The sequence below is a fragment of the Neophocaena asiaeorientalis genome, unplaced genomic scaffold, assembly GCF_003031525.2.
Source record: "Neophocaena asiaeorientalis asiaeorientalis breed wild unplaced genomic scaffold, Neophocaena_asiaeorientalis_V1.1 scaffold150, whole genome shotgun sequence".
NCBI classification, from domain to species: domain Eukaryota; kingdom Metazoa; phylum Chordata; class Mammalia; order Artiodactyla; family Phocoenidae; genus Neophocaena; species Neophocaena asiaeorientalis.
In genome coordinates this window covers 8,929,481-8,956,111 of record NW_020176571.1, presented here as the reverse complement: position 1 = coordinate 8,956,111, position 26,631 = coordinate 8,929,481, and the positions used below count along the sequence as shown (strand labels likewise).

The 26,631-nt window shown below is 42.6% G+C and overlaps 1 protein-coding gene across 2 annotated transcripts in view; it reads right to left on the bottom strand.

Moving 5' to 3' along the window:
* The window catches only part of BORCS5 (BLOC-1 related complex subunit 5), a 92,125-nt gene that overhangs the window by 7,598 nt on the left and 57,896 nt on the right, over positions 1-26,631 (bottom strand). For both annotated transcript variants that reach the window (XM_024733503.1, XM_024733502.1), the window contains exon 3: positions 22,954-23,111. In XM_024733503.1, coding sequence (XP_024589271.1) covers positions 22,954-23,111 — 158 coding nt within the window. The remainder of the gene's footprint in view (positions 1-22,953; positions 23,112-26,631) is intronic.

The window sequence follows — 26,631 nt, the reverse complement described above, 5'->3', positions numbered from 1 at the left end:
TGGAACATTCTCCAGGATAGATCACATCTTGGGTCAAAAATCAAGCCTCGGAAAATTTAAGAAAATTGAAATCGTATCAAGCATCTTTTCTGACCACAATTACAGGAAAAAAAACTAAAAAGCACAAATACATGGAGCCTAAACAGTGTGCTACGTGAAAGAAGAACAAAGAAAACCCAAAGTCAGTAGAAGGAAAGAAATAATAAATATCAAAGCAGAAATAAATGAAATAGAAATGAAAAACACAATAGCAAAGATCTATAAAATTAAAACCTGGTTCTTTGAGAAAATAAACAAAATTGATAAACCCTTAGCCAGACTCAGCAAGAAAATAAACTACTAGAACTTATCAATGAATTTGGTAAGGTTGCAGGATACAAAATTAATGCACAGAAATCTCTGGCATTCCTATACACCAACAACAAAAAATCAGAAAAAGAAATTAAGGAAACACTCCCATTTACCATTGCAACAAAAAGAATAAAATGCCTAGGAATAAACCTGCCTAAAAAGGTGAAAGACTTGTACTCAGAAAACTATAAAACACTGATGAAAGAAATCAAAGATGACATAAACAGATGGAGAAATATACCATGTTCTTGGATTGGAAGAATCAATATTGTGAAAATGACTATACTACCCAAAGCAATCTACAGATTCAATGCAATCCCTAATAAACTACCAATGGCATTCTTCACAGAATTAAAACAATAAAATTTACAATTCATATGGAAACACAAAAGACCCCAAATAGCCAAAGCAATCTTGAGAAAGAAAAGTTGAGTTGGAGGAATCAAGGCTCCCGGACTTCAAACTATACCACAAAGCTACAGTAATCAAGAACAGTACGGTACTGGCACAAAAACAGGAATATAGATCAATGGTACAGCACAGAAAGCCCAGAGATAAACCCGCACACATATGGGCACCTAATTTAGGACAAAGGAGGCAAGAACATACAATGGAGAAAAGACAGCCTCTTCAATAAGTGGTGCTGGGAAAACTGGACAGCTACATGTAGAAGAATGAAATTAGAACACTCCCTAACACCATACACAAAAATAAACTCAAAATGGATTAAAGACTTAAGTGTAAGACCAGACACTATAAAACTCTTAGAGGAAAACATAGGAAAAACATTCTTTGACATAAACCACAGCAAGATCTTTTTTGACCCAGCTCCTACAGTAACGGAAATAAAAACAAAAATAAACAAATGGGACTTAATTAATCTTAAAATCTTTTGCATAGCAAAGGAAACCATAAACAAGACAGAAAGACAACCCTCAGAATGGGAGAAAATATTTGCAAATGATACAACAGACAAAGGATTAATCTCCAAAGTATACAAAGAGCTCATGGAGCTCAATATCAAAAAAAACAATCCAGTTAAAAAATGGGCGGAAGACCTAAATAGACATTTCACCAAGGAAGACATACAGGTGGCCAAGAGGCATATGGAAAGATGCTCAACATCACTAATTATTAGAGAAATGCAAATCAAAACTACAATGAGGTATCACCTCACAGTGGTCAGAATGGCCATTATCAAAAAAGCTAGAAACAATAAATGCTAGAAAGGGTGTGGTGAAAGGGAACCCTCCCGCACTGTTGATGGGGATGTAAATTGATACAACCACTATGGAAAACAGTAAGGAGGTTCCTTAAAAAACTAAAAATAGAACTACCATACGACCCAGCAATCCCACTACTGGGCATATACCCTGAGAAAACCATAATTCAAAAAGAGGCATGTACCACAATGTTCACTGCAGTGCTATTTACAATAGCCAAGATGTGGAACCAACCTAAACGTCCATTGACAGAGGAATGGATAAAGAAGATGTGACACATATATACAATGTAATATCACTCATCCATAAAAAGAAGTGAAATTGAGTTACTTGTAGTGAGGTGGAGGGACATAGAGTCTGTCATATAGAGTGAAGTAAGTCAGAAAGAGAAAAACAAATACTGTATGCTAACGCATATATATGGAATCTAAAAAAGAAAAAAATTGGTACTGATGAACCTAGTTGCAGGGTAGGAATAAAGAGGTAGACATAGAGAACGGACTTGATGACATGGGGTGGGAGGGCGAAGTGAGAGCAGCATCGACATGTATACACTACCGAATGTAAAATAGTTGGCTGGTGGGAAGCAGCAGCACAGCACAGGGAGATCGGCTCGGTGCTTTGCGCTGACTAGTGGGGTGGGATAGAGAAGATGGGAGGGAGGCTCAAGAAGGAGGGGATACGGGGACATGTGTGTGCATATGGCTGATTCGCTTTGTTGTGCTACAGAAACTAACACAATATTGTGAAGCAATTACACTCCAATAATTATACTCCAATTATATACTCCAATTATTAAACAATTATGAAACAACAAAGGATTAATCTCCTTAATCATACTCCAATTATATACTCCAATTATAAAACAATTATGAAACAACAAAGGATTAATCTCCTTAATTATACTCCAATTATGTACTCCAATTATATACTCCAATTATAACACAATTATGAAACAACAAAGGATTAATTTCCTTAATTATACTCCAATTATATACTCCAATTATACTCCAAAAAAAGCTATAGTAATCAGGATTGGCACAGAGACATAAATAGATCAATGAAACTGAACAGAGTGTAGAAACAGATCTAAACATACATGGGTCAATTGATTTTTTTTTTTTACAAAGTTTTCAAGGTAATTTAATGGGGAAAAGAAAGTTTTTCAACAATTTTTGGAAGAACCCAATAAAACCTGAACCCCTACACCTCACCCCATACACAAAAATTAGCATGAAATGGATCACAGACCTAAACATAGAAGCTAAAACTATACAACTTTTAGAAGAAAAACCTTTGCTACCTTGCGGTAGGCAAAGATTTCTTAAACAGGTCCAAAAAACATTAACCATAAAACAAAAAATGGTTAAATTGATCTTCATCATAATTTAAAACTTCTCCTTGAAAGATACCATTAAGAAAACGATAAGGCAAGCCACAGACTAAGAGAAGAAATATTATCTATTGATCAACATCTGATAATAGACATATTCAGAATATATAAAGACCTCTTACAACTCAATATTAAGAAAAAAATCCAAATTTGGGATCTTTTCAGGAGAACTGACCTGGGCCTCTGTCTCAAAACCTTCATTGAGTTTCTTTTAAAAATCTGCTTTTGGGCTTCCCTGGTGGCGCAGTGGTTGAGAGTCTGCCTGCCGATGCAGGGGACACGGGTTCGTGCCCTGGTCCGGGAAGATCCCACATGCCGTGGAGCGGCTGGGCCCATGAGCCATGGCCGTTGAGCCTGCGCATCCGGAGCCTGTGCTCCGCAAAGGGAGAGGCCACAACAGTGAGAGGACTGCGTACCGCAAAAAAAAAAAAAAAATCTGCTTTTGAGATCCTTAAAAGGAGGATTTAGATCCCTTCCAGGAAAGTGAGCCTCCAACTGATAAGCTGAATATCAACTAAATTTATTAAAAAGAAAAGGAGGGGAGATGAGGCCAGTGAAGAGCCACTGGAAACGGGCTGGGAGCCTACAGAAAAGTCCTGCCAGAGATGAGCTTGAAGTGGGATCTGGTCCCCTTGGGACAAAAGGTCCAAGGAAGTAAAAGAGTAAAACTTGCTTGAAGATTGAACCCACGGGCACTGTTAAGTTGGACTACAGACCAGGAAAAAGGGAATAGCTAGATGTTAACCAGACAATAGTCTCCCCAGAACTCATTTGGGGAAGGCCCGACATGGTGGGGAAGGGAAGACATTCTGGTCAATTTTCACATCACTTTGAGGACTCTGGAGGCTTCAGGTCCACGACCAAGCTTATCCTGGATGCCATCCCTGTCTCTGGATAGTTACTGCTACCAGACGAGAAGTGGCTATTCATGACACCAACGTCCATGAGGTTGCGCACTTCACCTCAGGAGGGACCTGTTTCATGGACGCTCCCGTCCTGGCTGAGCTGCAGTGGCAGAAAAGGACTCAGTGGTTTTCAGACCCACTGGCTTAAATTCTCAATAGTTCACCTCCCAAGGTTTCACCAGAGCTTTCACCTCAGGTGTGAGGTGCCCATCCAGAGCCTGGGAATAATCTGTTTACACATTGGAGGCACCCTGAGCTGGAGGTGAGCGACTCAGGATCCCTCTGAGAGGGGAGGGCTTCTCTCAGAAGGGGAGGGGGCTTCGACAGAAACAACGAAATCAACCAAGAATTATTGTGAGGCTTGAGTCACCAAGCTTTACGGATGACTATATGCAGCTCGCAGGTGAAGACAGCAGTGTCTGTCAGACAGAACTGGGTCCAAGTCTTCGTTGTGCATATGATTACCTTTGTAACCTTGAACCAATTACTGAACCTCATTGAGCTTCAGTTTCTTCACCCTTCAACTGGGGATATTGATTGGTCTTATCTCACGGGATTAAATGTGAGGAATAAATGAGATAAAGAACAGCCCCAGATAAACAGAGCTCCAGGGAAGTCAAGTGGTTAGGACTCTGCCCTTCCATTGCAGGAGACACAGGTTCCATCCCTGGTTGAGGAACTAAGATCCTACAAGCTGCATAGCATGGCCAAAAAAAAAAAAACCACCAAAAAACAAAACCAAAAAAACCCCCAGAGCTCAATAAATTATAAAATATATGTGAACTGAAAGAGAAACTATGTCTAGAAACCTCTTTTACATGAAAAATGGAAAGGAAGATTAAGTAAATAAGGGCAGAAAAAATGACATTTGAAGATACCCAAACGGGCACATATATCTCTGTTGTAAAGGCAGGGAGCTATTGCTATGCCTCATCCCTGTTACACTATCTTCAAGGCTTATGCAATCACTCAGAGGACAATCTACCATTGTGTTTTTTGCTGACATGTTTTATTTTTGTTCTGAACTTCTGCTACTGAAAATCTTACAAAAGAGTCACATTACTCACCCCAAAGTTCCCTTACAGAAACATTTCACACTACTTAATAACTGAAATCATTATTCACCTACAAGTCCTTCCATGTGTTTTTGATTTTATATGTTCAGCCATGAGAATGAGTTACTATTACCACTGTTTGCTGCTACCCAACATAGTAAAATTTTAAAATACCCATGTACTTGCAGATATATATATTTTTTTCAAAAATACTTTGAAAACAAGCAGAAGAGCTTTAATAAATGATATCTTCTCCAACAAGAGTACACTGCTTCAAAAATTATTTTTAAAAATTTCCTGGGGACGTTCCTGGTGGCACAGTGGATAAGACTCCATGCTCCCAATGCAGGGGGCCCGGGTTCGATCCGTCGGTAGGGAACTACATCCCACATGCGTGCTGCAACTAAGGGTTCGCATGCCACAACTAAGGAGCCCGCCTGCCGCAACTAAGACCCAGTGCAACCAAATAAATAAATAAATATTAAAAATACAAAATTCCTGATAGAATAAGCTTTGATGCTGGTTTGGGACAGGTGGGTTGTCCTATGAAAGACGTCTAAATGCTTGATGTAACTTCCTTTTCAAAGTAAAGGTAACCTTGTCAAAGTAGGGATACATACTACAAGGGCTTATAGTTTTAAGTTAGAAAAAAGATGTGTGAACAACAGTAAGAGCTTCAGAAAGAAGACTGTACATCTTCTAAATTCTAAAATCTTAAGTTGTAGATACGTTCAAGGTGGTCAAAAGCAAATTTAACTTTTTCACAGATCAAAAGAAAATGAATAGGTAAATTGTGTTTCATAGTTAACAAGACTCAAGTCTGTACGATCAACAGACTGTTGCTCTTCCTCTCCCTCAGTAACTTAAGGTTTTTAGAAATGTTATAAACAAAAACCACTGCTTAAGGACTTAATTGAGACTACATTTTAAAAAGTTACTCATCTTTCCCACCCTTTAAATGTTCAGCTCTTAATGTTAACTTAAGCCTCAAGGTCAATTTTTATTTGGTCTCAAACAGTTCACTTTCTCTGCACTCATTCTACATTTAAATTACAGTTTCCCAAGGAGGTCAATTTAGGAACATGGGGGTTGGGAGGTGGAGGTCACGATGGGCTGAGGCCAGCAAACCAAGGGCTGCTATCTTCTCAAACTCCAAATGCAGGGCTTCCCTGGTGGTGCAGTGGTCTGTCAATGCAGGGGACACGGGTTCGAGCCCTGGTCTGGGAAGATCCCACATGCCAAGGAGCAACTAAGCCCACGCGCCGCAACTACTGAGCCTGCGCTCTAGAGCCCGTGAGCCATGAGTACTGAAGCCTGTGTGTCTAAAGCCCATGCTCCACAACAAGAGAAGCCACCAAAATAAGAAGCCCACGCATCGCAACAAAGAGTAGCCCCTGCTCGCCACAACTAGAGAAAGATCGAACGCAGTAACGAAGACCCAAGGCAGCCAAAAAAAAAACAAAAACAAAAACCCCTCCAAACCCAGCCCCAGCTTTGTACTTTCGATGGATATCCTTCTGTGCCCCCAAATGTAATGAATACACAGTGATGCACAATTCTGCTTTTATTGTAATTTTTTTCTAGCTAGAGGGGCTAAATGGAAAATTGAGAATTCATTCTGTTTTACAGCTCTCCAAAAATGAATTTTCAGGTCAATAACAATCTATGGGGACGTGGCCATGCCTCTAATGTCTTTTTGGAGATGGGTATATCACTGATTTTTAGCAATGTAGGCTCACCCCCCCCCCATCCTTGACATGGCTAATAATTCACTAACATAAAAAGATAGAAGTCAGAAGGCTTGAATTTAAATCCTACTAGTTATGTGACCTTGGACACATCACAAACTGAGTCTGAGCTTCTACTTTTTAAAAATGGGAATAATAATACCCGTCCGTCTGTCCATCCATCCAATTTTACAGTAACGTTATAAAGATTACAAATGAGATGATATATATAAGAGTGATCTAAAAACAGATCAGAGGTATAAAAATGTAATGTTATGTGATTATAAAAAATTCCACTGAATGGCCAAATATGCTTGGAGATTTGTTTTTCATAGTACTGACATAAAACTAAGAAATTCTCCAATTACATGATCACATTCAAAAGAAACTGCTTCAATGTTTTATAAAGAGCTTCACCCTTTCATGTGTTCTGAGTCTCAGAACCACCAATTCTCCTGATTAGAGAGCAGTTAGCAGTTAGTACTCTATAAATTAGTACTGTCCCAAGGGCAAAATCTGGTGTTGCAAATAGAGCTTGAAATTCTCCAAAGAAGATGTAAAAATGGCCACTGGACACATGAAAAGGGATTCAACATCTTTAGTCATTAGGAAAATGAAAACCTAAACCACAAAGAGCTACTACTTTACGCTCACTAGTATGGCTGAAATAAAAAGCCAGGCAATAACAAGTGTTGCTGAAGATGTGGAGAAACTGGAAGCCTCGTGCACTGCTACTGGGAACATAAATGGTGCAGCACTTGGGAAAACAGTTTAGTTTTGCCAAAAATTAAACACAGAGTTACCATATGACCCAGCAATCTCACTCTTAGATATATACTCAAGAGAACAGAAACATATGTTCACACAAAAACTTGTAAGCAGAGACTTCCCTGGTGGTCCAGTGGGTGGGACTCCACGCTCCCAATGCAGGCAGCCCGGGTTCGATCCCTGGTCAGGGAACTAGAGCCTGCAGGCCGCAAGGAAAATCTGTGTTTTCTGGCTTTCTGACCTTCCTCCAGATGACCATCCCCGCAGAGGATTAGGAGCTCTCTGTGGGAACCTTCTCCCGGGTGCCTCTCTCTTGCACAATGGACAAACAATGGGCAGATGTTTTCAAAAATTATGCCATAGGCTAAATGACACCAATTACCACATACTGGACATTTTGAAGTGACTCTGTTTCTGAAGGCAACAGTTTACAATGACAGCTTATAAGAGTAAACGCTTGCCATTTATTCTCATATCACACCCTTGATCTGTAAGTCAGACAAGAAGAGAAATCCCTCTCTGGCAAACCTCAGTCTACACGGTCTACCAGAAACAAAAACTGAAATCCATACTAGTGGGACTGTTTCTTTTAGCAATCTATGTATATCATACTAGGATGACCAGGAAGGTGGAACACAGTATATAATACTTAGTAATTCCCTAGATATTTTAATTAATGTAATAAAATAATGTATAACAGTTACAACTACTATTCACTGAGTATCAATTAAATGTCAGGCATTGTACTGTGTACTACACATACATTATCTTTATTCCTCGCAAAAGGCCTAGAGGGAAAATTCCCTTCTCCTACTAGAGCTGCAGAATCAGGGAGTCAGAGATCATAAAAATGTGTCCAGGGTAACACAGCTTGTACTAGCAGTGAAGCCAGAATTCAAACCCATGCTTTTTAGCCTAATCTTCGCCTATCTTTTCTACAGAGCTCATTAACTCAAATATCAATTCATTTCAATTAAATATACACCATGTTGGGCAATGTGTTCAGGACCTTTTTGAAATTCTTGACAGATGAATTTAAATGGCAAGTTTTAAAGTTTTCCAGTAGAATGAAAGAACACTTTTGTTTCTAATTTAACCACCATTTCTTTTTTTAATAACAAAAAGAACAAGTTTCCAGACATAATATGAACGTTCACAAAACAAAAACTAAGAGGAAACCAAAGGGAATAAACTACTTGTTAGCAGATAAACTTGAATGACATTTTCACTGGCAAAGTCTGTTTGTACACTTTGTACTCTGATTTTTCACTTGTATAAGCATTTCACAATCCTTGACTTCACAGAGGGGGCTCAGAACATGGAATTTTAGCGCTGCAGGGGTCCTTAGAGATCATTCAATCCCACCCCCCTCACTTTACAGAGGGAGGCCACCCCAGAGTGGGTCAGTCCACACAGCAGGTACTGCCAGAGTCAGAGCTGGACTCCAGATCTGCTGATTGAAGGGCCACCACACAACACTACTGCCAACTTTTCCATAGCTAGCTCTACCTCGTCAAATGAGTTCTAACTGTGTGTCACAACTGTGATCTAAAACAAAATTTCTCCAGACTTGCGGACGTAGAGAACAGACTTCCGTTGCCAAAGGGGCGGGGGAGGGATGGATTGGGAGTCTGGGGTTAGCAGATGCGAACTAGTATACAGAGAATGGATAAACAACAAGGTCCTACTGTACAGCACAGGGAACTATATTCAATATCCTGTGATAAACCATAATGGAAAAGAATGTGAAAAAGAATGTAGGGACTTCTCTGGTGGCGCAGTGGTTAAGAATCCACCTGCCAAGGCAGGGACACGGGTTCGAGCCCTGGTTGGGGAAGATCCCACATGCCGCAGAGCAACTAAGCCCGTGTGCCACAACTACTGAGCCTGCGCTCTACAGCCATGAGCCACAACTACTGAGCCCACGTGCCACAACTACTGAAGCCTGTGCGCCTAGAGCCCGTGCTCCGCAACAAAGAGAAGCCCACGCACCGCAACGAAGAGGAGCCCCTGCTCGCCACACTAGAGAAAGCCCACGCACAGCAATGAAGACCCAATGCAGCCAAAAAAAAAAAAATATATATATATATATATATATAAATGTATATATATGAATCACTTTGTTGTACAGCAGAAATTAACACAACACTGTAAACCAACTAAACTTCAATAAAAAAAGAAATAAATGAATAAAACAAAGTTTCTCAAGACACCATTTCTGGCCATAAGGAACACAAAAATCTATTGTGAATTGGTGTCAAAATCAAATGACAGGGACTTCCCTGGTGGCACAGTGGTTAAGAATCTGCCTGCCAATGCAGGGGACATGGGTTGTATCCCTGGTCCGGGAAGATCCCACATGCCACGGGGCAACTAAGCCCATGCGCCACAACTACTGAGCCTGTGCTCTAGAGCCTGTGCTCTAGAGCCCGTGAGCCAGATCTACTGAAGCCTGCGCGCCTAGAGCCTATGCTCCACAACAAGAGAAGCCTGCGCACTGCAATGAAGAGCAGCCCCAGCTTGCTGCAACTAGAGAAAGCCCATGCGCAGCAACAAAGACCCAATGCAGCCAAAAAATACATAAAATTAAAAATAAATTTAAAAAAAATTTTTTTTTTAAATCACATGACAGGGTCAAATCAAATGTCCCCATGTCCATCCGGAATAGGAACGTCTCAGGTGGGCCTAGACCTGCAGTTAGAAGGATGTCAGTCACAATTGTGCACAGTTTCTGTGTCCTTCTGGAATTACGTAAGCCTTCTCCAGCTCCTTATTAGTCTGCCATTTCCTGTTGCGCAAGGGACAAACAATGGGCAGACTGTCGCCAGTGTTTTCATTAATTACACCACAGACTGAATGGCATTGATTACCACATAATGGACATTTTGCAGTGACCCTGTTTCCTTTGTTCAAACAATGTATCTAAATGTCTCAGTAAAGGAACACCTTCTATTTGGGCCTTCAAGAGAATGAAGAGATACTGGGATCTCAGGAGTTTGAATTGCATCACTGTGCCCCAATAATTATTTTATGACTTGTCCAACTTCCCCATGTGCCTTCTTACCCTCGGAGGCATTATGTCCAGGCAGGAAGGGAGGAAAGAAATCTCAAAACCTTTAAGCGGGTCCCAAAGCTCAAAACATAGAAGTCAGGCAGATCACACACACACACCGCCCATCCCCCCTCCCCCTGGAAAAGGGCTAGAGTGACACTGAGAGGCAGTAAAACAAGAGGAGAAAAAGATCAGGGTAAAAATCAAAACTCAAGGGCAGAAATTCCACTCCTCCCTCCCCTGGGAGACTTTCACTGCACTCTACGAAAGATATTGATACTAGTTCAGGGGCCACAGACACCCTAAAAGATCTAAAAGATCTGCTTCCCTGAGAAGTCCCTGTTCTGCTTTCTCTCTCATTAAAGCCCCCTCTCTGCAGCCCTCCCGAGTGGGAGGGGGCAGCACGAGACCACTGTCTGGCTTCCCTGATGGTGTCCCTCTGTCCACCTTTACTGCTACCATGGTCCTCCGAGATATTGGTAAAAATCCCTTTCTCGAAAAAGTGACCGATTGGGAGTGTGGGAAAGTTAGCCTCAAAGAGGCAGAGTTGGCATCTTCAAAATGTAAATGTGGGGTGATCGGGGTTATTTCCTTAAGTGTGGCTGCTTCCCATTAAGGACTGCATTTGAAATATAAAAGTATGCTGTGAAACCACGGAGGGAATATTGTAAAGGAATATGGTGTTAGGGAAAGAGGACATTAGGTACAAACAAGGAGAGGAGCTGGGAAGTAAAAAGCCTTTGGATAAAGAAGTAAAGGAAAAAGAACAGTAGAAAAAGCATGGGCTCTGGAGTCTTACATGTGGGTTTCAGATCTGGATTTGAGTCTCAGGCTCTACCATTTAATAACCATGTGACCTTAAATGGTTTTCCTTTCAGGTCTCTGAACCTTGGTTTCTGTAACTGTCAGAAGTAGATGATAATGTATATGAAATGCCTATTCTAGACCTGGCCCATGGCAAACATGTAGAAAAATGACAGCAGTCTTACTGTTACCACTCTTACTTCTACATTAGGAGAGAAGCGGCAGGAACCATGGTAACAGACGGAGTGGGTGGATGTGAATAAAATCTGGGAGCCCCATCAGTAACCTGGATTCCCCTTCCCAATGTCCAGGATTAAAGGGAAATAAATCTAAGTTTGTATGACCTAAGCCACACATTCAAGATTTTAAAACCTGAGCTAAAGTGACTACTAAACAATGTAAAACTGGGTTAATGAGGCGCCCTACAATTCCCTCCTTTACGCACCCAAACTATCCGTGAATATAACCCCTTTCTTGACTCAGAGTAGAGAACAGACTTCGGAGGTGGTGTGGAGGTAGGTATTTTACAGCTAGAATCCTGTACCCTATGCCTGAGGAAAGAACCAGAGATACCAGGAAGAGACGACAATGACGCTGATGACGGAGACAAGACTAACATAATCATCTGGTAGATCTCAGGGTACGCCAGAGGCCACGCTCTTCAACACTGTGCTGGGTGGCCTCTCCTGACATGTGTGCACCTGGCCTAGAGTCCTGAGGCCTGTGTCACTAACCCATGCAGACAGCTGAAGTGACAACTCCACTTCCCCACCCAGATTTACCAGGCGAACACGTCCTGGGCACGAGGAGAGGAATGAGGCAGGAGACCCCTCTGACCAGGTGAGAGCAGGAGTGCATTTGGACAGGCTGTTGGCAGGCGGAGATGGAGGGTGGGCAGAGTCCAGCAGTAGGGAGCACACGGGGGGTGTGGGGCGGGAGTGGGGACCCGAGAGACGCCTAAAGTGGGTGGATTCTGCGGAACACAACTATGACGATTACAAGATGACAAGGCAGGTACGTGCTGACAGAGAGTCTTGGTATCAGCAAGGGAGAAAGAGAAAATGGCTGATAAAAGAGAGTGAAATAAAGCCGTCTGCAGCAACATGAATGGACCTGGAGATTATCGTACTAAGTGAAGTCAGTCAGACAGAGAAAGACAAATATCAGGTGCTATCACTTATATGTGGAATCTAAACAAATGATACAAATGAAGTGACTGACAAATCAGAAACAGACTCACAGACACAGAAAACAAACTTACAGGTACCAAAGGGGAAAGGGGGGAGGGATAAATTAGGAGTTTGCAATTAACATACACACACTACTACATATAAAATAGATAACCGGGCTTCCCTGGTGGCGCAGTGGTTGAGAGTCCGCCTGCCGATGCAGGGGACGTAAGTTCGTGCCCCGGTCCAGGAAGATCTCATATGCCGCGGAGCGGCTGGGCCCGTGAGCCACGGCCGCTGGACCTGTGCGTCCGGAGCCTGTGCTCCGCAACGGGAGAGGTCACAGTGGTGAGAGGCCCGCGTACCGCAAAAAGAAAAAAGAAAAAAAAAAAAAAAAAAAAATAGATAACCAACAAGGACCTACTGTATAGCACAGGGAACTATACTGAATATTCTGCAATAACCTATAAGTGAAAAAATCTGAAAAAGTGTGTGTGTGTGTGTGTGTGTGTGTGTGTGTGTGTGTGTGTGTGTGTACCTGAATCACCCTGCTGTACTCCTAAAACTAACAAAACATTGTAAATCAACTATACTTTAATAAAAAGAAAATGGCTGAGGTGCGCTAGAATGCAGGAAGAAGTCACGTCTAAACTATACTGTCATTGTGCCACGAATGCTCACGCTTCTACAATAACATCTTGCAATCACTCCATTGTCGGTCTTGCTGCATTTGAAAGAAACGACTTCTACCCCCTAAAAGAACCCTTTATTACACAGCCCCTCAGAGTCCTGCAGAGGACTCACACCTTCACTGTCCCATTTGCTCTGGGCTGCAGGTTGGCTACCGCCTTGACTTTCTGCAAGAGCAGCTCTAGTAATTGTTTCACATGACCTTAGACAGACGACATGCTCTCTACTCATGTGCAGAACGAGCCCTGGGGAGTGAGGCCAGGACGGCATCTAAAATCTCACGATACCAGGACTTCCCTGGTGGTCCAGCGGGTAAGACTCCGTGCTCCCAGTGCAGAGGGCCCAGTTTTGATAGCTGGTCAGGGAACTAGATCCTACATGCATGCTGCAACTAAGAGTCTGCATGCCACAACTAAGAAGTCTGCATGCCGCAACTAAGAGGTCCGCATGCCACAACTAAAGATCCCTCATGCCTCAACGAAGATCCCGCATGCCACAACTAAGACCCAGCGCAGCCTAAATAAATAAATATTTTAAAAAATAAATAAATAAAATAAAATCTCACGATACCAAAGTACAGTCTGTCAACGTGGGTGGAAAAAAGTTAATTGTTGCCTCACGCTCTAAGGACACTTCCTAGAGAAATCCTTTGGGAATCCTTGAGGCCTGAAAGAATGAGAGATGTTTTTAAAAGGAGTATCGTGGCTCTGTAAGTGTCCTCCCAAGTAACAACAGAGAGAGCAAATGAGCCTCTGGTTCAGAACATCCAGATAAGTGTGACAAGGAACAGACTGTTAATAATGGATAGAATCTTGGGTGCTGTGATTGTTATTCGTCAAAAGATTTTTGATAAATTTTAGGTATAGACAGAGTTTTGAGGAAGAGTCTCCTGGCTTGCTCTGTACTTGTTTATTATCTATTTCCCCAGTGGAATTTAAGGCCTATGAGGAAGGGATTCTGTCTGTTTTGTTCAGTGATATATCCTTAGCACCTAGAGCAGAGCCTGGCCCACAGCTGAATGAGTTCATAAATGAAGTGGACATGTAGAGGCACATGTTCTGAAAGGCATATTCTTATCTCAGTGAGTCAAAAAGCTGCAGCCAAGGAGACAGAACCCTAATATGGCTCATATATTGTGAGAAAAAGAGAACAGAATTATTCCAAGTTGGAAAAAAATGCATGTCCAAGACAGAGGTTTGTAAAATACAGGAAAACAGAACGAACTAGTCTAAAAACAAATACCACTGGTCATCTCATCACTCAAGGGCAACCACAGCTAATTGTCATATTTCCTTCTAATCTTTTTAAAAGAGATACTTAACATATTTGAAATCATGTTAACTATATAATTTTGTGTACTAGCTTTTTCACTTAGTGTTAATGGCTTAAGTGTTTGCTTAATATCACTTGGTTTTTACTGACAGCAGGACCTAAATCAAGTGAAACCTACCATGGGACCTTGGGACCTTGCACCAACCCCTGTGAATCTCAAAGTTGACCTAAAGATGCATTTTAGGAACATAAGTTCACAGATGACACAGATGTTCAAAATGTAGCTCAAAATTTAGTACAACCCTGGGCACACCTATAGACAACATTTCCCAGCCTCCTCTGGAGTTAGCTGTGGCCACGTGACTGAGTTCTAGCCAAAGTGATGTGTGACATCTATAGGTTTGGTCCCGGAGAACCTCCCATCTATGCTACTCCATTCTCTTTCCCCTTCTGCCAACTGGATGCTATCAGCAATGTGGTCTCTGCATATGACAGATCCACAAAATGGGAGAAGCCTTGAATCCCTAAACTCAATGGAGGAATCACCCGCTAACCAGAAACATCCACCCTGAACATGAGCAAGAAATGAACTTTGCTCGCATTTGAGCTATTACACATTTTTGAGTCTATTTATAGCTGCAATCTAGCCCACTCGTAGCTAATAAAACTCTCACAACCTGTACTTTCTCTAGTGGAATGAGAAAGCTTATCAGTCACTATGACAAAGATATGGACAGAACTGAAGAATATATTAAGCTGTTCATTTAACGAGCATCTATTACATGTCTACTATGTGCCAGGCATTCTTCTAAGCATTACAGCAACATTCAAATGTGCTAAAATTCCTTGTTTTTCTTCACTGAAAGACACACAGGATAGGGAATCTCTTTTCCCGGCCCTACTTCTAGTTCTATAACCACGTGCCCTTAATACTGCTCACCTACTGGCTTACAGACTGCAGTTCGGCTGAAGGGGCCTCTAACATGGCCTACCCTCGCAGGCTGGAAAGGAGCCGGGGGAGGGAGTGGGACAGGGGCTCAAGTACCTGGCACATGCAGCCAGTACTGGGAAAGCTGGCAGAGCCAGCTGTCCAGGGGCATGTCTAGGGCAGGTGGGAAATGGGGCTGCTGTTCACACATGTTTCATGTCCGTATCCAGAACGTGAATGGAGGTAAATCTCAGGGCAGTCGAAAAATTGGGTTTTGCTTATGCCTCGCCAAAAAATACAAGCCTACGTTTCCAACAGGCAAGTAATAAACTCGACTGGGCCCTCCTCCAGGATTTCTGCCTTGTGGCAGGACAGCGCTGGTGCAAGTGTGGGCCCAGGTCCGAGGAAGCGCTGTACAGCATAGCATACCTTACAGCCAGACAAACTAGAATGAGTCCAGTCCCCCATCTGGAGTTCCTGCCACTCAAGGGACCAGCTGTACTTCTTACCAAAAAGAAAGGCTGCCCAAAGGACAAGAAGGGGGGACAACTCTGTGTTCTAAGGGCTCAACTTGAAATTCACACCAGAGTAATTTGTAAGATAGAAAGGAAACCCCGAATGTTCCTGAAATGCCGTGCCCTCTGTATCTCGGCAAAAAGAAGCCCAACAGCTCAATGTTCTTGTTCAAACTTTGTAGTTTTAAACACTCCCAACCCATTTTACAATGTGAAGTCAAGCAAGCAGTGACCAATGCCAGGGTATGTTTAAAAGCAGTAACAGGAGTCTAACAACATTGTCATTTAAAGGAGATTCGGTTCAAGGTGGCAGGCGGGGTAACAGCCTCACCTGGCCAACGGCTCACGAACCTGGCTTTTCACTGAAGGGGCTCAGAGTGAATGCTAACGTCAGTTCAAACACTGACTCTCTGTGCAAACTGTGAGAAACTCATTTAACCTTGGTCAGCCTCTCCCCCAGCCCCATGGGAGGAAACACGGTACAGGAAGTCAGGTCAAATACTTGGAAAATGGCTCCAGCTGGGTCTTAAACATTACAGTTTTGTCCACTGAAAGAAATTCCTGCCCAGCTCTGTGTGCAGGCCCATGAACGGTAGCTCACTCCTTCCAACACTAGTTGAGAGCCTAACGCATGAAAAAGGAAGAAAAACGCAATGCTAAGACTCCACGAACGTAGAACATAAGTAGTATGGTAGAGTAGATAACAGGACAGCAATCAGGAAGATTCGTCTTCTATCGTCTTAGTCATTAACTAGGAGAAAAACCTTGGACAAATTCCAAATAAACTCAGGAACCCTTGTTTTCTTCATTTGTGCCATGAAAGGGCTGAATTAGAGAAACCTGAGGGTGTCTTTATATAATCCCAGGAAATCACGTGGCTTCCTAAGGACTGCAACTCTTATGTGTCCATCTGAGCTTCCAATTCAATGTTTCACACTGGTTAATGCTACGACAGCATGCTATCAACACACCTAACAATGAAACACACAGAGGCTACCAGAATCACTCACGAATTTAGTCTCAAGGCCTTTAAGCAAGCAACTGTAATAAAATTGACCTAACGGCCTCATCTTAGTTAGGAAGGTATTCTAAACCATGACTATATTTACCCATTGATAGCAACCAGAGTAAGGATGAAACGAGACCCAGGTCAGCAACCAGAGCCAGTCCAGACGTATCAACGATGTCTTCCTCGGGCTGTGTGTTTGCCACCTGTCTCCTGCCCCCGTGCTGGTGAAAAGCCCGCACGTTTGAAAGATGCACGTTCTTTTCTCCTTTACCTTTCAGTTACCCAGATTTCAATGGCAGATGTGACCTAAAACTGAAAGTGTCTGCCTGCCAACTTGAATCCTTAACTAGAAATGACGAGCTATCACAGAAATCACAGGAACGCTAAGAGGCAAGGCAGCCACAGCCCAGAAGCCGAGGACTCACCACGTGCTGCCGTCCAGTTCACATTTCTCACCATCCACGGTCCCCAGGCACCACTTTGCTCTTCACAAAGCAGAATAAACAGTTAAATTAACTACAAAAAAGCCAGAAAGCACATATCTGTGGCATGAAAGAAATCACGCAGGGCCTGCAACCTGGGCTATAAATGATGGGTCTTGCCTCCATCTAGTTCTTCGTGATACTCAGGTTGTTGAGAGTAGAGCTTAAAATGAGCCAATATTTAGGCTGCTACTGGTATCAAGAAACTTCACACGGGCCAATTCACAGCAATAAGGTTACGCTTTTCCCTATCAGTCATTATTTTTTGTTGTTGTTATTTTTTTCTATTAGTCATCATTTTTATTTAAAACAATAACGAGCGCTAACACCATAGCGTTTACTACATGGCAGACATGGTCCCGTACTTTACATAGAGTAACTCATTTAACCCTCACGAGAACCTTTCTGCAGTACACTAGTATTCTTATCTCCATGTGACAGAAGAGGAAGCTGAACCTTAGAAGAATCAAGTAACTTGCTCAAGGTCACACAGCTAGAGGCAGTGCCAGGGTCTGAACTCAGGCAGTGAGGCTCTGGCGCTCATACTCAGAACCACTATGCAGAACTGCCCACAAAATCAAGGTCCAAGTTCTCCCACCTCAGCTGAGCCTTCAATGGCTCTGGTACCGACAACTGTACTATTACCCAACACTCACGCTCAACAAATGGCCTCCCCTCTCCTTCAGAGAGAATACACAGGCTCCTCAGGCATGACTGGTCTGTGGCAGGCATCCTCTTAAAAACCTGCCTAGGGCTTCCCTGTTCTCTCAAAACAAATGCCCTCAGGGCTCTAAGTCCCCCGGCTCCTGCTGCCTCAGAGACCCCACTCTCAGAATCCCCTTTCTATCCTTCACCCTCCATCTCTTCTCTTCCATCTCTTCCCCTCAACCCGGAAGCACATTCAAATATACCACCTGCAAAAAACACCCCAAACCTCCTTTGATCTTCATCCACTTTTTTAAAAATTAATTAATTAATTAATTTTTATTTTTGGCTGCCTTGGGTCTTTGTTGCTGTACACAGGCTTTCTCTAGGTGCAGAGAGTGGGAGCTACTCTTCGTTGCACTGAGAAGGCTTCTCATTGCGGTGGCTTCTCTTGTTGCGGAGCACAGGCTCTTGGCACATAGAATTGTGTCCCCTGCATCGGCAGGCGGACTCTCAACCACTGCGCCACCAGGGAAGCCCTTCATCCACTTTTTAATTCTATAGTTTCAGCCTCTATCTTCCTCTGTGACCACGGATTAATTGCTTACTTTCTCTAACATGCTTCGATTTCTGCATCTGTGTGTCATGAGGGTCCTGGACCAGAAGGTCTCTGAGGTCCTTCCAGCTCCGACATCTGTGGCTCTTAATGGAGAAATTTCTTGGAACGAACTTAGCTTCTCCACTGTCCCCGGAAGCCCCAAACTTAATTTTCTTCCGAGACTCCCAGCTGTTCCTGCAGCCAGCAGCGCTCTCCGCTTTCTCTCCATTTGTTTTCCAAATCCCGGTTGTCCTTGTACGACGTGGCTTCAGCCTCATCCGCTATATCCCAGGATATCCTGATCTTTAACTCTCCTAGGACTTCAGCTGTGAACCACAACTGAGCACTCTCCATTGATGGCACTGTATCCTTCACCTTACTGTTCTGTGTACCTTCATGCCCTCGCCCAGACTAAGCTCTCAGCAAGCAGGGACCAGTCACGTTTCTGTGTAACCCTTAAAGGACCTCACACTAAGTTGGTCAGCAGTAGTTGCTCAGCCATGCTGGCTGGTTGGCCGGGGGTCATCCTGAAGCCACTGAGGAAACTAGTGGTCCGTGTACAAGACTCTGGTGTGAAGGAAGACCACCCCTACCTTCCACGCCTCTCTTACACAGAAATTTGTAAAACATCAACTTTTTATTCAAAAGCATCATCCAAATTTAGCAATAGGGAAGCTCAGCTAACTCCTTGATTTTCTTCTCTCCGAATCAGAAACTGTTACAGCCACGTTTCCCTTTGATCCAAATGTAAGTGATCGCAAGTGCTGCAGCTTTCTGCGCCTCTGTTTGACCCGGGTTCTACTTCCACTAACACACATTCTCCACGGTTATTAAGTTCCCTGACTTTTCAACACATACAGCATTATGTTACTTCCTCACACTTGCAACTCAACTTCCAGGAAACATCTGGAATAATATCAGAGAGTTGGTATTTGATCAAAACTACATCCTCTGCTTTATTCACTTGGAAGTGACTAATTTCAACCCTTAGGTTTGAAGCTGAGCGCACATGGCTGTGTATGTTTCAGGAGTTTGCACCAACAGAGAAGACAGGTCGTCAGTGAAGAATCTACAGCAGTGTTCACCTCCTCGGCCCTAAGAGAACTACCAAGGTACTGCTCATACCGGGAGTGCTGTTCTCTGTTTGGTAACAATCCTGGGTCACTACTGATGGCTCAAAGTGAATCCCAAGCTTCCTCAAGCAGAATTTTAAACTCAGTTTAAAATTTTGTTTTCAGGGCTTCCCTGGTGGCGCAGTGGTTGAGAGTCCGCCTGCCGATGCAGGGGACACGGGTTCGTGCCCCGGTCCGAGAAGATCCCACATGCCGCGGAGCGGCTGGGCCCGTGAGCCATGGCCGCTGAGCCTGCGCGTCCGGAGCCTGTGCTCCGCAACGGGAGAGGCCCAAGCGGTGAGAGGCCCGTGTACCGCAAAAAAAAAAAAAAAAACAACCATTTTGTTTTCAATGAATGTGCCACAGCACTGGTGCTCAACCCTGGTCACACGTGAGAATCCTCGAGAGCAGTGGTCCCCAACCTTTTTGGCACCAGGGACCGGTTTCGTGGAAGACAATTTTTCCATGGACCCGTGGTGGGGTGGTTATGTTTCAGGCCGTAATGCGAGCGATGGGGAGCGATGCGGAGTAGGCAGAGGAAGCTTCGCTCGCTTTCCTGCCGCTCATCTCCTGCTGTGAGGCCCCATTCCCAACAGGGGCCCGGGGGTCGGTGACCCCTGATCTAGAGCACGTTCATGAACACCAGTCAATGCCCAGCTTCCTTCCCACCAACCCAGCCTTCCAAGATTTCCATTTAATTGCTATGGAGTGAGAGCTACACATCAGTATTTTCTTCAAAGCATCTCAGCTATACTGAATGAATTAAGGTAATCTTTTAGGTACGATAAGGGCACTCTGGCTGTGTTTTTGAAAAGGAGTCTGTCATTAGTGGAAAAACTGGTGAAATTCAAATAAGGTCTCTGTTTAGTTAATGGTATTGTACCAATGTTAATTTCCTGGTTTTGTCTTTGGGCTAAGGTTTTGTAAGATGCTCACTTTAGAGGAAGCTGTGTGAGAAGCATACAGGAACTCTCTGAATTATGTTTGTGACTTTTCTCTAAGTCTAAGAGTAATTCAAATTAAAAAGGTTTTTAAAGGAGTCCTTTATTTTTAAAGATGCATACTTAAGTACTCATGAATGAAATGATATGCCTGAGATTTCCTCCAACACAAACCAGTTAGGAAGATGGCAGGGAGGGAGTCGGGGTGTGGATGAAACAGGAGTCTTCACAAGCTGATATCTGTAGTAGCTGGGCAATGAGGACAGGAAGGGTATCTGTCTACTTCAGTGTGTGTGTAAAATTTTCCATCATATATATTGGAGGAAAAAACTCCCAGGTGATTCTAACACTCATTCAGGGCCAAAAAAACACTGCTCTGGAGTCCTGAAAATGTGGTATAATGAGCTCTGTCTGGTACTTTCAGCTACAAAATACTTTACCCAGCTCCTTGGCAATGAATCAGTCACTTAATCTTTCTGTACCACACTTTCCTAACTATGAAATGACAGGAATGGAGTAGAGGACCTTTCAAAAAGAAGACAGGAAGCATTAAAAAGCTGATTTATTCTAAAATCTTATGAAAGTTAATATCATAATTAATTTCTAGCACAGTCAAAAATGATAAGGTCTTACATCCACAAAAGCATTTTCCCAAAGGATGCTCTCAAAAACACTATTTCTATAAGATGTTAATAGATGTTACCTAAGATACGGGTTCCGAAATCAAATAAGTTTGAAAAGTGTTGATTTTCTTTACTGTAAGATTCCTAAATAAGATAACATGCATTGTGACTTTCCAAGGGTGGTTATGAAATATGCAAAAAGTCTGACCTTCTTTACATGGAACTAGTTTTATGGAACTTATTTTGGAAAACAATGCTCTAGACCAGTGGTTCCCAAATCCCAGGTAACGGAGAATGGCATTAGTATCATTTGGTAAGTTTATTAAAATAATGATTCCTAGACCTACTGGAGGAGAGGAGAATTCAGTATTCAAAGAAACAAAATCCAGTAATAATAATTCATATAATCCAATGCATAGTCACGTTTGGGACTTAAGCTCTTTAGATCATACCGTAGTAAAATAAATATAGTATCTGAAAGGCCACATAGATGCCAACCAAAATAAAAGGTCATATTTAATTGTTTTCCATATAAAAGTATTTAGTCCATGAGAGAAGCATACATGCATACAACGTTTTATGAAAGGTAAGTAGTAAAATACTGGAGGTGTTGACAAATTTAAATCTATCAGTATAACTAATGACTACTTAGTTATAGACATACTACATCCTTGAGATTACAAACTGATCATTAATTGCAGTGATTCTCCACCCTTTCCTTGTGTAGTTCCTCATGTCCACCTTCTCCTGCCAGAGTCAATGATCAGGACTATTTTGTTAAACTCCAGGCAGTGCCATTCACATAAGTCGTTTCTCCACGATGCAGCTCCTGACCTTTTCTTTTTATGACATTACTTCAAAGTAACAGAACAGAAATCCCTTCTTGACTGAAAACTTTGGAAAACGTATTTACTTATACCTTGGTGCTCCCAGAGCTGTGCCATGCAGTGGCCTAATCAGTGATATATTTAAATGCTTAAAAGGGTACCTACTTTCTGTTATTCATAATTACTCAACATGTGTACCACACTCTTTCATTTACTAAGTACTTTCACATGAATTATCTTGTGTCTTTCCTCACAAAAACCCTGTGGGTTAAGTAGGCATAATTGTTTCTATCCAACCAATAAGAATCACCGAGTTTTTCCTGCTATCACAGTGAAAAATATAATTGAGGGAGATGTCAGGGCTCCTGCTCTCAAAGAACTGATACCCGACTGGAAAACAAAACATAAATTACACGCAGGAAAAGGTTGAAATCAATTAATGTCAGCCAAAGCAAATCAGTATGGCAGGACTTCACATATACTAATAACAGTTAACACTTACTAAGCAATTTAATATTCACTCAACCCTGCGGGTCGATTACTACGGTTAGACCCATTTTTCAGATGAGGAAAACTGAGACCAAGAGAAGTGAAGTAACTTTCCCAAGCAAATAAGTGGTGAACCAGGATTCAAACTCCAGATTAGTCTACTCCATGGACCACTCTTTTCCACCATCACATTCCACTGCTGGGAAAGACAATTTTCTCAAAGCAATGGGGACAGATGTCAAGACATTTAGATAGAAAATGACTATTTCCCAGAAAGTTGGGATCATTGGCTCTACACCCCAGGAGAAAAGGACTCAGGAGTCACAGGGAGGCACAAGATTGAGTCAGCCATGATATTTTCTCACAATAAGTTACCTCTTTGATTCGTTTGACCAAAGCGTTCTGATCAAAAGCAACAGCCTCTGCACACTGACGGAGGTGATCCTGATAACGGAGGCAGAGCTGCAGCACCTGCTGAGAATCCAACTTCTCCAGTCTGGTGTTTGTTGGAGAAGTCTGGCCACTCAACAGCCCTTGGAAGCAAAAAAAGAATAAAACCAAATGAGATGGAAATTACTAATAAGCTTGTGAATAAAGTAGCTTAATAACAAGTTCACTGAAGGCAGGGTAAGAGGCTTAAATTTAATCTTGCATCTTTTGTCATATACCTGTGACAATCACAGCAGCTACCATTTATGGAGCATCTTATGTGCCAAGCACTTGGCACAGTGCCTCCTGTGCATCACTTTTCATATAATCGCTCAGGAAAGTAAATTATTATTAGCCCCGTTTTATAGGCGAGAAACCCAAGATGCCGCGAGTCACATAGTAAGTCACGTGATAAGTGATTTCTCCAAGACAGAGCACCTGACCTTACGGCACCACTTTAAAGCATCAGGAGTATAAACCCCCTCTTGACTGAAAAATCTGGAAGATGTACCTACTTAATTCCTTTAACTAATTAAAATGGTTGTCTGAGAAACAGAAAGAATGTATATATATATATATATGGAAACTGTTAGAAGGAGATGCAAAAAGGAAAACATTTAAAAGGTGAACAGGATGTCCACTAACACACCATAAGCCTCAACCTTTACATTTTCTTTCAACATCAGTTTAGTTGTGTAACTATTAAATTCCCTTAAATTTGAACAGGACGTTATATTTTCAAAGCCTTTCACACAGAATTATCTTCCCTTCCTTTAAGGTGTGTAGAACCGGATGAAATACCGGTTCTTCAAAAGATGAAATACCAATGAAAGAGGCTAAATGACGTGCTCAGGGTCACACAGCAAAGTCCTGACTAGAACTCAAGCCTCCTGACTTCTGGTCAAGTGCTTACTGTCACCCTGAAGGTTCACAAACTTTCTGGTGTCAGGACCCCTTTACCCTCTCAGAAATTACTGAAGACCCCCAAAGAGCACTTGTGTATGTAGTTTAAATCAATATTCATCTGTTAAAAATTAAAACAGAAAATTCTTGAATATTTATTAAGTCATTTTAAAAATTAATAATCCCATTACATGTTAACATAAATAACATATTTTAAAGAAAATAACTCTACTCCCCAAAACAAAAAAGTGAGAAGAGTGGCACTCGTTTACATTTTTGTAAGTCTTTTAAATGTCTTGGCTTCATAGAAAACAGCTGGATTCTCAGACTTGCTTCTGCATTTAATCTGTTGCTATTTCACATCATGTAGCCTCTGAAAAACTCCACTTTACACTTGTAGGAGAGTGAGAGTAATTAGTAAATGTCTAAGTATTACTGTGAAAATAGTTCTGACTTCAGAGAATCCCTAGCAGGGCCCTGGGGCTCTCAGGCACTCCCCACCCCGCTGAGAGCAGTACCCTCACACCAGAGCCAATGGCACAACACAGGTCCTCCGAAATAAACACGACAGCACATGCGCTGCACACCATCAGGATGAACTCGCCCACATCAAAGTCTGTCTTGGGATGCCTTCCCCAATCCTCCACTAATCTGTTCACCATTTCTAAAATTTTGTCATTTCAGGGGCTTCCCTGGTGGCGCAGTGGTTAAGAATCCGCCTGCCAGTGCAGGGGACACGGGTTCGAGCCCTGGTCCAGGAAGATCCCACATGCCGCAGAGCAACTAAGCCTGTGCACCACAACTACTGAGCCTGTGCTCTGGAGCCCATGAGCCACAACTACTGAGCCCATGTGCCACAACTACTGAAGCCCACGCGCCTAGAGCCCGTGCTCCACAACAAGAGAAGCCACCGCAATGAGAAGCCCGCGTACCACAACGAAGAGTAGCCCCTGCTCGCCGCAAGTAGAGAAAGCCTGCGTGCAGCAACGAAGACCCAATGCAGCCAAAAATAAACAAATAAATTTATTAAAAATAAAAGAAAGGTATATAGAATAGTGTATGGAGTGTGCTACCACCGTGTAAAAATTGGGGAGGGGTACAAGTAAATAAAAACATATATTCATATTTACTTGCATTGTCATAAAGAAACTCTGGAATGACTCCAAGAACGAGACGGTTGGAGAACAAGGATAGGGAAGGAGAATTTCAGAGTATACTTTTAACATTTTTAAAACCATATGAATGTATTTCCCTTTCTAAAATGTTCACATAAATAAAGTCATTTTAACAAAAAGCAGCCCAGGTCCTTCTCATCTATCAGTGATGTCCTCTTGGGTGTTCTCTCCCCTTCCCCACCCCAAGTATCCCCAACTCTGTCCGTCAAAACCAGTTCCCTATCTTTCATGCTCACCAGGGCCTATATGGCTGGATGTACCTTCAAACAGTATCTTCTCCAAGGTGATTAAAAGCCTAACAACCTGTGAGCTGCTGGAGAACAGGGACCATGTTTTACTTTTTATCCTGTGCATTACAGCACCTGGTACATAAAAGGTTCTCCAACTAGGCTAAGAGGATGCAGTTCTGTTGCTGGAATTCCAAGGGAAGAGTGAGCTGAGGGAGACTTTGGGAGGAAAAAAGGCTTCTCGGGGTCCCTACTCTGTCTTCTCCACATATACTTCGGAGTGAGGCGTGGTCTCAGTCCGCATCTGCTCCTCCCAGGTGAGTGAGGAAGATTTCCAGAGGCTGCACTGAAGAGCGGCAAGGCGGAAAGCTCCAGGGCCAGCCCAGGTCACCAGAGGCCTGAAGCAGAGGGCCCCAAACCCAGCGTTAGCCCTCAAACCAAAACCCTGACTCTTCCTCTTAAAAAAAAAAAGGTGGGGGAAGTGGGGGGAAAGTTGCCAAGTCTAGAAGACACACTACGGTGTTCAAATCAAGCTGCCCAGCCAACTCCAAAGTCAAAGAAATTACACTTCCAATCACCCTTTTAAAGCACAATTGCACCCTCCTCCAAATCACCTAAAAACAAAGCCCAGGTACGGGGGTCTATCATCAGAATGTGCTCCTTAGACTCACAGGAATCTCTGAAAATCTGCCACAAATCCTGCTCTAGAACACAGAAGGAGCAAGACAGAGAGAAAAAGACGGGCCACTTTTTCTACTCCTGAAGCTACAGAGCTATGGCAAGACAGGCCAATCCCACAGGCAACGAGTACAAAGTTTTCCCATCACTCTCAAGTGTCAGGAACCCGTCTCCCCCATTTTGATGACTGACCCACTCCTATATCTTCTGATTAAAGGAATAGGGAAGACAGAAAGCTGGGTAAATTTAGAGGTGGTAATTATTTTCACTTTCAGAAGACCACATGCTGCCAGGCCCCCGAATTGTTTTTATTCTGAATGCACATTAAATGTTTTTTTTTTTTAATTGTAGATGCTTTAAATGAGGCGTGTACTCTCCTGCTCTCTCAACCCCTATCTGAACATGGACAGCCAGCTTCACTCATTCCCATTACCGGCCCGGCCTCTGAGGGCCTCTAGGCTTACACCTCGGTTTCAATTCTTACTTACCAACTCTAATAATAACCTAAACCCTTAGCTTAGGTAACAGAGAATGAACCCTATATCCCCTTGAAATTATCTTTTGTATAGTTTTATAAATGGCCTTTATGGTTAAGTTTTTTTTTTCTTTTTTTACATTTTATTACATAAATTTTCAAACAT